Source organism: Dioscorea cayenensis, chromosome 17 (genome assembly GCF_009730915.1).
Source record: "Dioscorea cayenensis subsp. rotundata cultivar TDr96_F1 chromosome 17, TDr96_F1_v2_PseudoChromosome.rev07_lg8_w22 25.fasta, whole genome shotgun sequence".
Classification (NCBI taxonomy): domain Eukaryota; kingdom Viridiplantae; phylum Streptophyta; class Magnoliopsida; order Dioscoreales; family Dioscoreaceae; genus Dioscorea; species Dioscorea cayenensis.
In genome coordinates, this window is record NC_052487.1 from 14,545,367 (window position 1) to 14,563,980 (window position 18,614).

At 35.0% G+C, this 18,614-nt stretch overlaps 1 protein-coding gene across 1 annotated transcript; it reads right to left on the reverse strand.

The window, feature by feature from the left end:
* Positions 1-5,271: 5,271 nt before the first annotated feature.
* Positions 5,272-9,118, reverse strand: LOC120280201 (protein IQ-DOMAIN 1-like). The gene is made up of 4 exons (XM_039286971.1): positions 8,720-9,118; positions 8,273-8,578; positions 6,195-6,605; positions 5,272-5,997 (listed from the first exon to the last, which is right to left on the reverse strand). The coding sequence occupies exons 1-4, from the start codon at positions 8,795-8,797 to the stop codon at positions 5,491-5,493; spliced, it is 1,302 nt and encodes a 433-aa protein (XP_039142905.1). The 5' UTR covers positions 8,798-9,118; the 3' UTR covers positions 5,272-5,490.
* Positions 9,119-18,614: the final 9,496 nt, after the last annotated feature.

Sequence of the window (18,614 nt, forward strand, 5' to 3'; positions counted from 1 at the left end):
TAACGTAGAAGAGGACGGAAGACGAAGATGATCGAGCACATACACCAGACTATGGTGATGGCCAGCTCCAATGAGGGTCCCTGTAAGACGATCCTGCACACGACAACCAAACTCATAAAAAATAACAAGATAGCCAAGATAAGCGAGCTGGCTAGCAGAAATAAGGTTCATGGAGAGCTGGGGTACAAAGGCAACATTAGGAATATGAAAATGAGTGGTGTGTAAGAGGCCACAACTAGGGACAGGGAGGGTCGTGCCATTAGCGATAATGACATGAAGATCGGAAGAAAAGGGGTTAAGAGAGTGAAGGTGGGTAGCATCATAGGTCATATGAAAAGAAGCTCCAAAGTCAAGCAACCAAGAGGATGAAAAAATACTTATAGGGGCAGAGGCAACTGATGGGTGAGTGGAGACGTCTGAGGCATCTTGAGTAAGTATTGGAGCAGAAGAGGGAGAAATCTGACCCCTGGAAAACTGCTGAATAAGTTGCTGAAACTGCTCAACAGACAACGGACCACCCTGAGTAGGTGAGGGTGGGATGGGAACTGTGCGCTACTGTGCTGTCAGCTGAGCCCGCTGTAGCTTGCGACACTCAATACGAACATGGCCAAGAGCATGGCAGTAATGACACCGAACTGACCATCGATAGGGTGCACTAGAAACCGGTCCCTGAGACTGAGAAAGAGGATGAACAGGAGCGCTAAGACCAGGAGACGGCATCAAAGAAGTAATAGTCGGCACTGGGTTTTGCTGGGGAGCAGCAAAAACAGAGTGAGGAGCAACAGGTGGTTGAACCACATCTAAAGACCGAAGATGAGTCTCCTCAGCAAGGACATAAGCTAGAGTATCACTAGCAGAAGGAGCTGTAACCCAGTGCAGTAGATGAGCACGAACAGCCTCGAACTCAAGCCGAAGACGCATGAAAAACTCATACGTGCAAAGATAATCGCGATCCTGAGCAATGGTAAGACACTGGGCACAGGTCGGAGAAGGAGAAGGAGTCATCTCATCACACTGACACCATAAATCACTAAGCACGGCAAAGAAATCCGAGACAGAGGTCTCACGCTGATAGGTGGAGGTGAGAGTCTGTACCAAGGAGTAGCGCAACGCCTGACTAGAAGGAAAATAGAGTGCGCACAGATGATCCCAAATCGCCTTGGATGTAGAGAGATCACAAACAGCCAAACGAATAGGAAGCTCACATGACTGACAGATGATAACAATGGTACGAGCATCATCCTCAGTCCACTTGAGCAAGTCAGCAGACGGGGAAGAGGACGCGCTGGTAGCTGCAGATGAAGAGGAGCTAGGAGAGGCGGCAATAGAAGAAATCAGAGGCGGACGGGTACCATCAACATGACCCCAAAGATTAAGTCCGTGAATGAGCACACGTAAAGTGGAAGACCATGTTTTATAATTCTTGCCATTAAGCATGACGACCGCCTTTTGTAGATAAGAGACCTGGGTAGAAGCCATGGAGCACACCGCGGGGGCCGAGGTTTCGCAGGAGCCGAGGGCGGCGGTGAGCGTGCATGGGCGGCCGGTGCACGGGGACCGAGGACGGCGGTCGCGCGCGGGAGCCGAGGGCACGGGCGCGTGGGCATGCGCAGAGACCAAGGGCGACGGGCACACGGGCTCACGCGGGGGTCGAGGGCGGCCGACGCTGCTGGGCGGCCGGGCGCTGGAGGCCGAGGACGGGCGCGTGAGGGGGCGCGGGGCGCGAAGGCAGGCACGAGGGGGCCGAGGGTGGGTGCGTGGGGTGGTTGGCGCGCGGGGAGGCTAGCGTGCAAGGACCGAGGGCGGGCGCGCGGGGGATGAGGGCGGGCGCGTGGGGCGGCTGGCGTGCGGGTGCCGAGGGCTGGCGCACAAGGACCGAGAGCAGGCGCGCGGGTGTTGAGGGCGGACGCGCTGGGCGGCTGGCGTGTGGGGGACCGAGGGTGGGCTGGCGGCGCGCAGATCCGCAGGCACGCTGTGGTCGAGGGCGGCGGGGAAAAAAAATTAGGTTTAGGAGAACCTCTCTGATACCATGTTAGGTGGAAAAGATCACCAGTTTTTCATACATAAAACCTACAATATACAAGATATATATAAAGGTACACAGGTATATAAATATGGTAGCTATACAAATATAGATATACAGCTATATACACAGCTGTATTCCCTAACAGTTACAAAGGATGCGCAGAAATTATTTGAATTGTTAGATTCAATGATTGAGGATATAGGAGAAAATAATGTGGTTCAGGTGGTAACCGATAGTGCTTCGGCGTATGCTGCGGCTAGACGTATGTTGGAGGATAAGAGAAAATGCTTGTTTTGGTCTCCTTGTGCTGCACATTTCTTGGACTTAATCCTCTCTGAAATTGGTAAAATCATTGTATTTCGTGATACAATAGCTAAAGCAAAAAAGATCACTGTCTTTATATATCGTCATTCTTTGTTTCTTAACATATTCAGGAAATATTCAGAAGGTGGAGAGTTAGCGAGACTAGCTATAACTAGATTTGCAACGGCTTTCATTACTTTATAATCATTGTTAAGTAAGAAAGTCGCCCTCCAATCAATGTTTACATCAAGAGATTGGCTGAAAAATACAATTTCACAAAGGGATGATGCAAAAGTTGTAGAGGAAATTGTATTACATGATTAAAGATTTTGGAATACTGTGAAATTTTGTCTCTTTACAGTAACTCCTCTCGTGAAAGTATTGAAGTTGGTTGATAGAGATGGAAAACCCGCCATGGGTTATATTTATGAAGCTATGGATACGGCTAAAGAACAAATAGCTCAAAACTTCAACTATGCCTTGCATAAGTATAAGAAAGTTTGGGAAATTATTGACACTAGATGGAATTTGCAACTTCATAGACCATTACATTCAGCAGCCTACTACTTGAATCCCAAGTAAGTTTTTTAATTTTATTAGGAGCCTATCAGCCTATGAGTTTATGAATAGATTTTATAGCTTTAATTGAAGTTAAGCTAATGCTAATTTTTTTATAGGTTCCATTTTGATGCAAATTTTAATTCAGATGAGGAAGTAAAATTGGGTTTATATAAAACCACTGAGAGGATGTATCCAGATGTGGAGACAAGAGTGAAGATTGATGCTCAACTTGAGAACTTCAAAAAGGCTGAAGGCATGTTTGGAATGAGCATGGCAATAGCAACAAGAGATAAAAAAAAACAACCTGGTAATTTTATGAAATTATTCATTTAAATGTTTCTTTTAGTGATGAAACCTATATATATTCTACAACATATAAATTTTTGTAGCTATGTGGTGGGAGAGCTATGGTGAACAATGCAAAGAACTTCAAAAATTGGCAATTCGTGTATTGAGCCAAACATGTAGCGCAACGGGGTATGAAAGAAATTGGAGCATTTTTGAGTATGAACATTCCAAGAAAAGAAATCGATTAGAGCAACAAAAGTTAAATTCTCTAGTCTGTGTAAAGTACAACATTTAACTTCAAATGAGGCAAATCAAGAGGCAAGAAAAGGCAAGAAAAGGGTGAAACCTATGATCCGATTTGCTTATCAGATATGGATTCTGATAATGAGTGGATTACAGAACAAGAAGAGTCTTGCTTACTGAATGAATGATAATGCATTGGTGGATGTACAAGAAAGAGAGGTATAAGAAAGTTCGGGAAATTATCATTCATACAATACTTTTACTGAATGATAATGCATTGGTGGATTACAGAACAAGAAGAGGCTTGCATACCTTTCATACAATACTTTTTCCATAATTCTTAATAAAAATCTTATTTGCTTATAGAGGTATATATATATATACCTCTATACAACGTTTTTATTTACTTATATATTTTATAATTACAAATCAACTTATAATATACTTTTTCCATAATTCTTAATAAAAATTTAGATTCCCAAATGCTAATGCACCTTCCCTCCAATCAAGATGAAAATGATGAACCCAGGATCATGACTATACATTTCATAAATTCATATTATAATATTATAAGTATATTAGTTTATTATTGATACTAGCTAAGTATAACCTCTGCATTATCTAATAATATTATTTAAATTTTATATTTGATATATATATATATATATGAATTTAATGGAGTATTATTTTGGATGGGATAGATTTCATAATGATTTTCACCCTCTTATTTTTTTTAGTGTGAAGAATATGAATAACGTGTTAGAAAATTTTTTTGTATACCATCAATAATATATATTGAAAATATGTTTATATATATATTGTTAATATTATTATTTAAAAATTAATCCCCTTTCCCATCCGGCCATGATAAAATCAGAGAATCTTCGCCTGTCAGATCGAATTCTCATAGGGGTCAAGGATTTCTCTTTTCTTGCTAATTGTTATGTTACAACCCCTCCTGATTTGTAGTCTTGTAGAGTTATATAAATAATTTTTTTTATATAAAAATATATAAACAATGATCTATTTTCTAGGGGTATATAAACACAAATACACTAAAAATATTTAGGTGATTTAATAATTAATTTAATGAAATTCCAACTTTAATTTTGTGCATGTGCTGTAGCTGTAACGTAATTAACGCTTCTGTTCCATTTCAAAATGTTGGTATCTTCAATGAATCAAAATTTTTTTAAGAACATTTTTTAACATAACCCCAACATATTTTTTATGAAATTAAAAAGCATTATCTATATACATATATTTACCACATATATCCTAATTTTTGTATATATACATTTTCATAAATCCATCAACTCAAAATATGAAAATGGGTAATTAGGAATATACTTTTATTAAAATTATAGTTGCTTATTAACATTTTTATCTTTTTATATGCCCTTTGGGGTTGGACAATCAACTTAAAAAATTTGTAAAATTTACACCAATCTTTATTTTTTTTATTTTTTCTCTAAATTTATGCCAATAATTAATAAATTTTTAAAAATACAAAATTCAAATGATTGTCAATAATTACATATTTATAAGCATATGCTGAAAGTTAAGGGCCACAAATTAAACAGCACCAAAAATAGAAATAGTAAAAGATAATTTTTGAATTTAATCATTGAAATATAAATACATGTTAGTCCATAAAAAATTCTCAAAATGGATACTAGTGAGCCGATCAGATCTGGAATTGGATTTAAAAATAAATAGCCTAAAATAAAGATAAAAAGTAAATAGAAAAAAAAAACATAATTAAAAGGAGCTACAGATAATTAATTAATTAGCTCGTTTATAGGGGAAAAAGAAAAAGAAAAAGAAAAAGAAAAAGAAAGAAAGGGAATGAAATAAATTCAAAGATGCATGTCTTTCATACACCACCATAATAAACTACTACATCCCTCCTACCATACATACATACATACACGTATCTTATTAACTCCCATCCAAAACCACACAGACATTTCATAAATCAACATGTTCAACCATGCAAATACATACATAACTGATAACTTATTATATATATATGTTCTCACATCCAACTTAAGGTCTCCACACCATAATCAAACATACAAACTTCTCCGGCCACGCGGTGGCGTTAGATCATCGCCGTCGAGACCGCCGCCTCCCCCACCGCAGCTTGAGTCCGGACTATAACCAGTTTGCTGGCGTCGTGCATGCACACGGGGCCAATTACCATAATGCCCTCTGTTCCTCATTTGGCCACCTTGATGATGTAATTCGTTGCTTGTTCTCACCTTGGCTCTTGCTGACTTTGTGGCTGCCATGTAACTTGGAACATTTCTCCGTCCATTATTATTATTACTAATAATATTGTCGTCATTATAATTATTATTATTATTATTATAACTGGATGAATTGTTAGGAAAGGATGTGCGTCCTGTGTCCATCTCCACTGTTTTTTCAGAAAGATCATCAGTGCTTGTCATGGTAGTAAATGAAGTTTCAGGGTGCTGTTCTGGTGCAGAGTTTCGGCATTGCCATTGCTGTGTTGCCATCCAACGCTCCAACCAGTTCCATCCCCACTGTGGTTTCTCCATCTCCGGCCTCTGAAAGCAATTAGATAAATTAAGTCATATAAGCGAAGAAGAGAATAGTAGTGAAAAGGTATTAATTTCATTGATTGTTGTATTTGTAATACAAGAGTACTATACTCTATTTCTTTAAAAAAAATCATCTTAAAAATATTTCTGATATCAAAACAGAAATGGAGTGATTAAGAAGTAATCAATAATGTAATATATACCTGGCAAGCAAAAGCATAGGCAAGTGCTCTTTCCCTTTTAATAAGAGCATCATGTTTCCTCATAGAATGAGCTTTGATAGTCTCTAAGCTTTGCTTTCTTCCATCCCAACTCATTCCCATGTCCTTCATCATCATTATGTTTCCATCTTCACTACTATTGATCATCTTCTCCTCTTGATCTGATTCTTTGTCGACCTCATGTTGGTGCATGCTGGTTCTGGCGTTGTGAAAGAGATGTTGCGGGTCCTTGTCGCGCAAGCGCTGAAGTCTGCGCGCGCGTACACGGGCCTGCACTCGCACCAGCGCTTGCATGCTCCGCATCGTCATCTGCGCTTGTTTCCGCACGTTGTGCCCGCGCACCAGCGCTTGCAATCTCACTAGACCTCGCAGCGCACGCAGGGCACGACGGGCCTGTAGTTTTTTTTAATAATAATAGTAATAATAATAATAATAAATTTTAAAATATCACTGTTCGATTGGTGACTCATAAATTAAAAATTAATGCGATGGTCCATAGGACATAATTTTAAATAGTTTAACTAAACAGTTTTAAATTTAAATTTTTATGTATGTAAAATAATATTTGTTAAAAAAAAAACTCTATTTTTTTATAGGGATTTGAGTATATCTTGGATATAGTTTAGTACCGGTGCTTTTTTGGTAGATTAAAATCTAAATATATATATTAGAAAAATATTAATTAATCTAAAATTTTTAAGTAAAATAAATAATTTATTTATTTATTTATTATATAATGATTTATTAATTAAGAACTCTACATGTCAAGCAATAAATATAAGATCAAATATAATATGCTTGAGCACAAATTATGATGAAAATAATGACTTTAAAAAATTATTATGATTTTGAGGAAATAAAGTGGTATTAGTTCTAAAAACAGCAATGAATTTTATATGGCAGAAATCATGTGAACAAATTAAAATTATATAAAATTTTAAGATGAAGAAAAGAGACTTGACACCAGTCAAAACAACCGCATATTATTAAATTGGCAAGACCATCTTCCTCTTTTGACATATAACTTAAACATCCAAATCTACAAATAAAGGTTGGGTCCACCCAACATTATCATCTAAGCAACTCATGCTCATGCACTTTTTATTTTTTACTTCTTTTTTGTTTTTAACCCATCAGAGTTTCCCAGATTGAAATGTGGAAAGCCCTGTGTTTAACTGTTCTTTTTTATATATATAAAAATTTAAATTTGAAACTGTTGTTTTTTATATATAAAAAAAATTTGAATTTGAAATTATTTACTTAAATAACAAAGTTTTTATCATTTAAATAAACCTGTAAATATACCTATATATGCAATCTTGCAAACCTTATGAAAATAAAAAATAGGAATAATATGTGGGTTTGAATTTCAAATTTTCAGTTTAAATTATAATATACTTGAGCACAAATTACGTTTGTATAAAATGATGTTTATAAATTAATAAAAACTATGGCTATAATTATTTGAGAAAGAAAAAAAAGACAAATTTAGGTGTGTGACCCTTAATAGCTGACAAGGACATTCACAAGAGACCTTCCAGAGCGTGTAAGGTGGGATATTATATAATATAATAATCATTAATTAGGTTTAACATTTCTATCCACTGACCAAATTTTCTCATCATGAATGTGTTCCCTCAAGTTAACTACATTTGAATTACTGTAACTCTAACGACTTTCCATACTTCACATTAACCATGAGCATGATACAACAAAACAACAAAAAATGATCCATATTATTCAACTCAAATAATTTAAATAATTAATTGAAATATCAAACAAGATATTTTTTTTATTATTTATTTGACTTTTTAAAAATATTATAATTCACTCTACACCCAAAAATAAATTCCAAAATCTTACTTTCTAAATTCCCAAAAGAATATATTCATATATTTTAAAAATAACACTGATCTTGAAAAAATAACACTAAAAAACAACTCATCTTATTAATATAAATATATTTTTTTTAAAAATTTATTTATTTATAAATTTAATCAATTTACAAAACAAATAATAATAATAATTTTTAAAAATAAGATAAAAAAAAGGAAAATTACCAGGTAGCCACGGTAACAGGACTGAATAAGAACAGCAGCCTTATCTTCCACTCTGGAAACACGGCCATAACCTCCGGCGAGCCGGACAACCCTCTCAGCCGCTCTAGCGGCCACCACCGCCGCCTGAGCAGCAGCTGCCGTCGCCTCCGCCACCACCCTTGCCCGTTCTCTCTCCTCCTCCTCCTCCTCCCCATCCCCCTCTACATACACATCCACATCCACATCATTGGTCATATCTGGCGATGTCTCCCCGGGAAAATGCTCCACTTGTACAATCTCCGGCATCTCCTCATCCACTTGCACTATCTATAAATCACATTATATATATCACCGAACATATAAAAACCAAAATAATAATAATAATAATAATAATAATAATAATAATAATAACAATGATGGATGGCTAGTGTGTTCATCTACGTTCATGATATATATATATATATATACCTTTGGTTCTGGTTCTTTGGTGCTGTTGGATTTGAATACTCTTTTAACAGATGACAACCAACTGCTCTTTTTCCCCATAATTAGAGAAACAATATTGGCAGCTGATGAGATTGTGATAAAGAGAAACGCACTGCCCAGTGTTTTAAGATGGAGATGATCAGTGAGCCTGTGATTTAAAAAAAGAAGAAGAAGAAGAATGAAAGAACTAAAATAAACAATAAAGAAATGGTGGAGGAGGAAGAGAGAAAAAGGGATGGGTTTGACGGTGTGGTGGGTGGTAATAAGTGCAGGGACGTGAGAGAGAGGGCGCCGATTGCATTTATCATTTGTCACGGGAGCTGATTATTATGCACACAAGGCTTGACCACTAGATTGAGTGCAAAAAGATAAAATTGAGTATGGATGAGATAAGAGAGTCAGAAAGTGAGAAATTACTGATTTTTTCTTTTATCAAGTATATTTATTTCTATTGCTTCTGGAATCTTTTTGTAATTTTTTTAATAAACAGAAGTAGATAAATCAAGTCAATTCATAAAGAAGAGGGATCGAATATAGGGATAACAAAGGAGTGAGACATAACCATTAATTTGCAGTGGCGGTTAAAAATAACACTAGAGGAAAGAGAAAGAAATATGACAGTCTACCGCTAAAAATATAACTAACACTTTTAAAAAGATTATTACAAGATAGACAATAGGTATACTTTCAAAGTTAAAAAATTAAAATAAAAAAAAAAACTCTTCAAAGTGATAAGATATTTAAAACCAAGAGTTATGAAGTTTGTTGAACCAAAAATTTAAGACTATTCATAATGTAAATCAAAATTTTTAATTTTATCCCTTTTATTGCAGGAGTTGCAGATATCACAAAAATAAATATGTGAATAATTTTAATAATTAATAAAATTAGAAGAAGCATTTTAGAATTGAAAATAAAGTGATTTTGTGCTAGCCAAATACTTCATACAATTATCATAAATAGGACGTCCCATGTTTCTATAAGTGGAGGCCAAGTCTCCATGACCCCCCAATTGCAACGAAATCTTTGTTAAATTTCTCATATTATATTTATAAATAAATGATAGTTTTAAAAACATTTGGTGAATGTCTTTTTTTAATATGTATGGAATATATTTAAAATATCTATGATTTCATATATAAATAATTGTATTAGTGTGGGGTCAGTTTTGTGAGGTTGTTTTCACTTTTTGGTGAAGAATGAAGATCAGAACAATGAAACAAAGTTTGTATAGCAATCATGAATCATTATTTTTATTATTTTCAAATAACAATGAATTATTTATTTATTTTTTTATATATTTTTTTTTTGCATTTTTATTCATAATTATTTATGAAATTTATTTATCTACAGAATTAATAGAGATACTGAAAAGAATGAAAAGGTAAAAATGGAATTTAACTGAGAAAAAAGCTTTTAGATTTAATTTAATGATTCCGTCCAATAACAGAATGTTTAATGCTGGAGGGTGTATATATATATATGTAAACTTTGCTAGAGCATATGCAATTTCAAGTTGTTGCAGGGGTATATATGTAAAAAAAATAATCTTAAAATTATATCGATACCTCTGTTACTTCTTTCGCATATTATTTTTATTAAATTAAAATTTTTGCGTATTGATTATTCAATTTGCGTATTGACTTTTAAGTGATCAGCTTAGCTGCTCATTACATTATTATTTAATATTTGAGGAAAACTATATGTGAAATGTTTATTTAAATATTTATTATACACATTCTATAGACAATTATATTGACCGGCAAAGGTTAATGGTTTTTTTTATGTATTTCTATAGGCTTTACATTCCTATAGATGACCTTGGCTCCATAGGTTATATATGTATTTTTTTTCCACACGATTTTTTTTTTTGTTTTTTCAATTTAGGATATAATTTTTTTAACATTTGAAAAGATAGAGAATGAAAAGTTTGAGTGATCTAATTAAAGGCAAATATATAAATGTAATTATATATACTAATAAATTGGTTAAGTAATTATATAGTACATAAAACGTGGTTATTTACCCAAATATATATATATATATATATATTCAAGGAGCTTGATTTTGTAGGGATACATACACACTCACATAAAAATAAAATAAAATAATAATAATAATAATAACAAACACATTAATCAAAAATAAAATTTCTTTCGAATGTGCCTAGGTGTGTAACACTGAGGGCGGATAATCGGCATGGAGAATTCTAACACTAACTTCAAAATAATATATTTTGTTTATTCATTTATTTCATTTTAAAAATATATATAATCCACTTGGAGTAGGAGTTATAAAAAATAGCCATGTCTATTGGTTCTAGGTCTCCTCCTTAAAGTGTTTGTGTTTTTATTGAGTAGGCATTCGAATCTTAGGGCATTTTTAATCGTTAGACTATCCTAGAGTTTGATGGTCATACTACCTCATCAATTTATTAAATTCTTACTCATTGAATTATCTTTCATAATAGTTATACAATAAAATAGGACTCACAATCAACCCATTAAACTCCTACTCATTAAACTATTGGTCATAATAGTTATACTATAAAATAGGTTGCTTCTAAGGGATCTGAAAGCCACTTGTTTCTACATTGGTTTTGTTGCGTGTGAGGAAGCGCGGAACTAGTGTGGCAATTCGTCGAACACTTGGTGTGCAATATCACAATATCTAGCAATCACACAATTAATGGGCAATGTAAGGATAACATACAACCAATCTCACAAGAATAAAGTAAGAGACACCAATTTAACGTGGTTCGGCTAAAAACAAGTCTACATCCATGGGAGAACAATGCTTCACTATATCAAGAGAGAATAACAAGAGTACAAGAGAACAAGAAATAGGCATAAAGCCACAAGAGGATTACCAAGCTCTAAGAACTAGCCTTACCTCAAAAACAAGGTCTTACCTTACTTTAATGAGGTCAAGCAAGAACAAGAGCTCTCCTCTACACCTTCACTCTTTCCACTCTCCAAATACAAGAGAACTCACCCTCTCTATCTTTCTCTCCTTTTTCTCATTCCCACAACACCCAATAAACATAACCAAATATAAACAATAGAGCAATCTAGACAGTTGGATTAAAAGAGATCAAGATTTGGCTTCATCCCAAGGATATCTAGCCAATATTTAACAATCCCCCACTTGAAGACAAATCTTCAAACAAACATCAATGAAGCATTAATCATTGCCCTCCAAACATCCGGGTTACGTCTCCACTAACCCGGAAAGCCTCATGCAATGAGAAGTCTTCTCCGTAGGCACAACCTTTGTCAACAAATATGCAAGGTTGTCATTTGTGTTGATTTTCTCAACATGTAAATATCTACGCTCCAAAGCAAGCCAAATAAAATGGTACCGCACATCAATGTGCTTTGTTCTAGAATGAAAAGCTGCATTCTTAGCAAGATGTATCGCACTTTGGCCATCACAATGCAACACATATTTTTCTTGTACCACTTCAAATTGATTAAGCACATGCTTCAACCAAATAATTTCTTTTGCTTCTTCGGTCAAGGCAATATATTCCGCTTCTGTAGTAGACAAGGCAACAATGTTTTGAAGTTTAGACATGAAACTCACCGCGCCACCACCAAATGTGAAAACATAACCTGTAGTGGACTTCTTTGTCTTTCTACAACCGGCATAATCGGAATCAACATAACCATTAACCACCAATGAAGAACTTCCAAAGCACAAGCATAAATTTTGTGTACCCTTCAAGTAACCAAGAACCCACTTGACGGCTTGCCAATGCTCCCAATCGGCACAAGACATATACCTTGAAACAACTCCCACTGCATAAGTCATATCTGGCCTTGTGCATATCATAGCATACATCAAGCTACCAACCGAGGAGGTATAAGGAACATTTTCAAATTTATCATCCTTTGGAGAACTCTTATTGGATAGATTAAAATGTGCCGCTAGAGGTGTAAAAACCGGTTTGCAATCAACCATTCCAAACCTTTCAAGAACTTTGCCAATGTATTCGGATTGACTCAACCATAATTTCCCATGCTCTCTATCTCAGTGAATGAGTATGCCTAAAATCTTCTTTGCAACGCCAAGATCTTTAGTAGCAAACTTCCCTGACATATGGAGCTTCAAGGACTTAATTTCCTTCCAATCATTGCTAGCTATCAACATATCATCCAAGTAAAGTAACAAGCAATTAAACATGCCACATGTGGAACCCTTGAAGTAAACACAATAATCAAAATCATATCTAGAATAGCCCTCATCTTGCGTAAAAGTGTCAAACTTCTTGTACCATTGTCGAGAAGCTTGTTTCAAATCGTACAACCCCTTCTTTAACTTGCACACCAAGTTAGAATTAGACTTGTTAGCAAAGCCTTCCAGTTGAGACATATAAATTTCTTCAAGGTTACCATGAAAGAAAGCCGTCTTGATGTCAAGTTGTTCAAGCTTCAAATCAAGATTAGCCACAAAGATAGAATAACTCTTATGGAGCTATGCTTCACCGCCAGAGCAAATATTTCATTGAAATCAATACCATGCTTTTGACCATAGCCTTTCACCACTAGTCTTGCCTTGTACCTTTTTGATCCATCGGCTTCATGCTTTATCACATACACCCCTATTATTTAATACTTTCTTTCTACTTGGAAGCTTCACCAAGTCCCAAGTTTGGTTCCGATGCAAAGAGTCCATCTCTTCATCCATATCCTTTTGCCACCTAGCTTTCTCAAGACAATTTTGTACTTCATGAAAAGATTCAGGCTCACCCGCATCAGTAAATAAAGCATAATACAAGGATGGAGAATACCTTTGGATGGGTTTAGGAGTCCTTGTATATCTCTTCAAAATTTGTGGAGACTCAAATTCTTGTTCTTCCTCATCAACATGAGCATATTCTTGCTTAATCACCTCCATGCTATCATCATGGCTACCAACATCACCATGGCCATCTCCATCATCATGATCTTCAGAATAAATCTCTTCTACTTGCCGAGGAGGAACACATGAGTCAACTTGCATGCGAACAAGTTTCTCATCCTTTTGCTCTTCATGATGGCTTTCTTTAAACATCACATTCTCATGAAATATGAAATCATGACTTCTAATTGTCTTTCTTTCAATTGGATCCCATAACTTATAGCCTCTATCATCACCACCATAACCAAGGAAAGCACATCTCCTTGATTTCAAATCAAGCTTACTTCTCTTTTCGGAAGGCACATGCATATAAGCTTCACAACCAAAAACTCTTAAATGATTATAAGAGATTTTCTTACCACTCCAATGAATTTTCGGAACATCACCATCTAATGGAGCACTTGGTGATCTATTGATGAGGTATAACCCCGTATTTGCTGCTTCCGCCCAAAAGAACTTAGGAAGACCGGAGTGAGACAACATACTTCTTACCCTTTCCACAATGGTTCTATTCATTCTTTCAATGACACCATTTTGTTGTGCGGTGTAAGGGACCGTCTTCACTCTCTTGATGCCACTCTCTGCACAAAAACCATTAAAAGCACTAGAGCAAAACTCTCCACCATTGTCGGTTTGCAAGCATTTTATAAACCTTTCACTTTCTTTCTCAACACGGGCCTTGAACTTCTTGAAAGTTTCAAAAACTTGATCTTTGTATGCTAATGGATAAAGCCAACACTTTATAGAATAATCATCTATGAAAGTGACAAAATAAGAAGCACCGCCAAGAGACTTGACATTCATAGGACCACAAACATCGGAATAAACCAACTCCAATGCCTTCAATTTTCCATGAGATTCATGCCTCTTAGAATTTACTCTATGTTGCTTGCCGATGATGCAATGCACACATAATTCAAGAGATGAATTCTCAAATAAAGGAATAAGCCTTTTATCTTGCAATACCTTCATTCCATGCTTACTAAGATGTCCAAGCCGATTGTGCCAAACATGCACATCATCATGTCTGCTTGCCAACATACATCTTTGAGGTGAACCAAGAAAAGTATATAAGCTTCCATCCTTTTGCCCCTTCAATACTGTCATACAACCCTTGGAGATTTTCCATGATCCATTGCCAAAAGTAACCACATAACCGGCCTCATCAAGTTGCCCCGCCGAAATAAGATTCTTTGTTATCTTGGGAACATGCCTCACATTAGTCAATGTATGCTCCTTCCCATTTGCTTGCTTAATAACCACGTCACCAATGCCTAAATTTTACAAGCACGATCATTGCCGAGGTAGACGTCACCAATGCCTAAATTTTATAAGTGGAGAAAAATGATCGATCAGGACATATGTGAAATGAAGCACCAAAGTCCAACACCCAAGTATCTATGGAAGAAGATACCATACAAGCAATGCTTAATGTGACTCCATCATCACTTTGAGATGTTATACTTGCTTCCCTTTTCGCTTGCTCTTCACAAGATTACAATCATTCCTCACATGACCTTGTTTCTTGCAATACCAACAAGTAACAAGCCGGCCCCGTGACTTTGATCTTTCCTTTGCTTGTGACTTGCCCTTACTAGCCAAAACATCATCCCTTTGTTGAGACCTTTCTCTTTCACCGGCCGCTAGTGCTTGACTTGAGTCACTAGACATTTGTGAAGAAGCCCTTCTAGTCTCTTCACTGCTCAATGAAGAAACAACATCATTCAACTTGAACTTGTTCCCCATTGTATTTGCCACGGTAGTAACAAGAGTATCCCAACTTGGAGGCAAAGAGCTCAAAAGTAGCAAGAATAAGACCTCTTTATCAAGATTTACCTTTAGAGTCTTTAATTGTGCCACAATAGAGTTAAACTCATTAACATGCTTTCGCACTGTGACACCATCCTTTATTTTCAAGAGAAATAACCTCTTCATGGCATGCATCTTATTGATACCCGATGGTTGCTCAAAAGATTGCTCCAAAGTTCATGAGCGGTCTTACAATGATAAACATCAAACAAGATGGATGGTGAAATACATGGCCTTATCACCGACAAGCATTTTCAATCAAGAACTTTCCATTGTTCATCACTCATAGATGAGGGTTTAACATCATTCCCCAATAGTGGTAGATCCAACTCCTTATAGACAAGGTGATCCTCCATCATTATCTTCTATATTGGCCAATTGTCCTCTTTGAGCTTTTCAAACTCCATTGCTTTATCCATTGCTATGAAATCGAATCAGCACCGATACAAGCCCCAATTCTATCAATTGCAAGCTTAGACAACCTCAACAACCCTAGAACAAAGCTCTAATACCAATTGTTGCGTGTGAGGAAGCGCGGAACTAGTGTAGCAATTCGTCGAACACTTGGTGTGCAATATCACAATATCTAGCAATCACACAATGAATGGGCAATGCAAGGATAACATACAATCAATCTCACAAGAATAAAGTAAGAGACACTAATTTAACGTGGTTCGGCTAAAAGCAAGCCTACATCCACGGGTGAACAATGCTTCACTATATCATGGGGGAATAACAAAAGTACAAGAGTACAAGAAATAGCCATAAAGTCACAAGAGGATTACCAAGCTCTAAGAACTAGCTTTTCCTCAAAAACAAGGGTCTTACCTTGCTTTAATGAGATCAAGCAAGAACAAGAGCTCTCCTCTATACCTTCACTCTTTCCACTCTCCAAATACAAGAGAACTCACCCTCTCTATCTTTCTCTCCTTTTTATCATTCCCACAACACCCAACAAACATAACCCTATATAAACAATAGAACAATCTAGACCGTTGGATTAAAAGAGATCAAGATTTGGCTTCATCCCAAGGATATCAAGCCAATATTTAACATGTTTGTTGACTTGCCATACCCATGCTTGGATTGAAGAAACCAGGTCCAGAAAACATAAGATAACCAAATGGAAAATTTGGTTGATATTTTACATTTGGATAAAAATGGGAAAAATTTTATGAGGTAGGATAATTTTGTGAATTTTGAGGATAATTTTAAAATTTTTGCATATTTGGTGGGAAGAAAGAATATGGAAAATTTTGGAAATTATTTGGAAAATTCGGAGCTTGGGAAGATGGATGAGTATTTTTATCCATAATATAGTTGAAAATTTGAGGATGAGAAGTGGAGAAGAATGTAAGTTTTGTTTGAGTATATGGGCGTATTTATAGAGGTAAAATAAAAATTTAAGAATTAAAAAAAATAAAAAGATTAATCAGAGAGCCGTTGCCAACGTTTAAATTTTAAACATTTTATTATGGACCTATGCTTTAATTTAAATAAAAAATATTTTTTTTATTAAAAAAGAGATCATGGGTCTCACCCATTGAGCGCTCAGTGCCACTAAACGATAATAATGGCTGAAAATTTTCATTATACGCTCATTGAGCGCATGTAAAGAGCCCGTTAAAGTTGCTCTTAGCTCACATAGAGTGAGAGCATAGGTAGGTTAAGATAGTAACTCTTCGCCTGTGTACGTCTTTGACAGACTTGTTCACATTCATTAAGAAAAATGTTATTGAAAAGATATAATAGTAAATAATTTGGTTTAATTTTTAAATAAAAATATGTATAAATTATGTTTGTAAATGTATAATTAATTTATGGATTAACTTGATTATGACAGAAAATTCTTATATGCTAATCAACTTTGCATTATAATAAACACATATTATAGCCATTAATATGTATGTATGTGTATATATATAAATTTATTTATTAATCTTTTTTTGTATTTAATGCTCTTGAATTTGTGGTAGTTGGAGTGCAAGAAACGTTGCAATCGGTGTTAACTTGTAAAGGTGGTTTGTTTACCAATAAGATCTAGTTGACCAAATTGGTTTGTTTTGAGGTCATCATCTCCCACCTTACTTAGCCTTTTGATGTTGAGAATTTATTATTTTTTTTAACAAAATTAGAAAATATTTCTATAACCGTAATGTTACAATTTTTTTTTTTAAAGTTATATATAGATACTTGATTAATCGGGATTATTATTCCATCCACTAATTTAGAGCTTTTAGGAATTATTTTTTAAAAAAATAAGACCAAAATTAAGCAACAATGGCTTCACTATCATCCCTTTTTATTCTACTTGATTTTATTTCTCAATTCCACGAAACTAGGATCCATATGTTTCCCACGTGATTTTCACTTTTAGTGAGAGATTTGAGTTGTCATTCCTATTTGATGATGTTTGATCCTGAAGGATTTCACTAAGATCCACACACATTTTTTAAAAAATGAAAAATAAATAAGATGAAATCATATAATTTTTCTGAAAAATCATACCAATGAAGCAGAATTATCAGATATGAGAAAACCACCTTCAGTTGTCCTTTGAGAGTAGTACAAAATTTTATATGGATGGGGAACATTATCATTAGATCTAGATCTCGTTAACAGTGCATGAACAATCCTTTGTTCATTTTTATTTTTTATGCTTGTATATTTAATTATTTTATTTTAGTTTGTTGTAGGATTTTGATGGATATATTGTTGATAATTTTTTAGTAGTCTTTGATATTTATCATTGTTTTAAACTTTACAAGTTTATTACTAGCTTGAAAGTCCTTTTAGTTTTTGTTGTGTAAACAATTTTAACTTATATTTTATATGATTTGTAGGTACATGATCCTTCTAGTGCTCAACAAACACCGGGTGAGAATAATCATTCTTCTGAATCAAGTCATCAAGCAAATCCAAATGCATCGAGTAAGCCCATTATGTTTTTATCTTTTAAATAGTTTATTATTTTAAAATTTTAAATTAGTGTTTTATTATTGCATACATCTTATTAATTGTAATTTTTTAAAATGGTTTTTGTAGGTGATGCTTTTTAGAAGATGACAGCGGTTCTATTTGAGCAAATCCTTGTAGCTTTATTTGGTTGTTAGACATTAAATGAAAGTAGTTTATCTTTGTGTTAGATTTGGAATTGAGGCAAGAA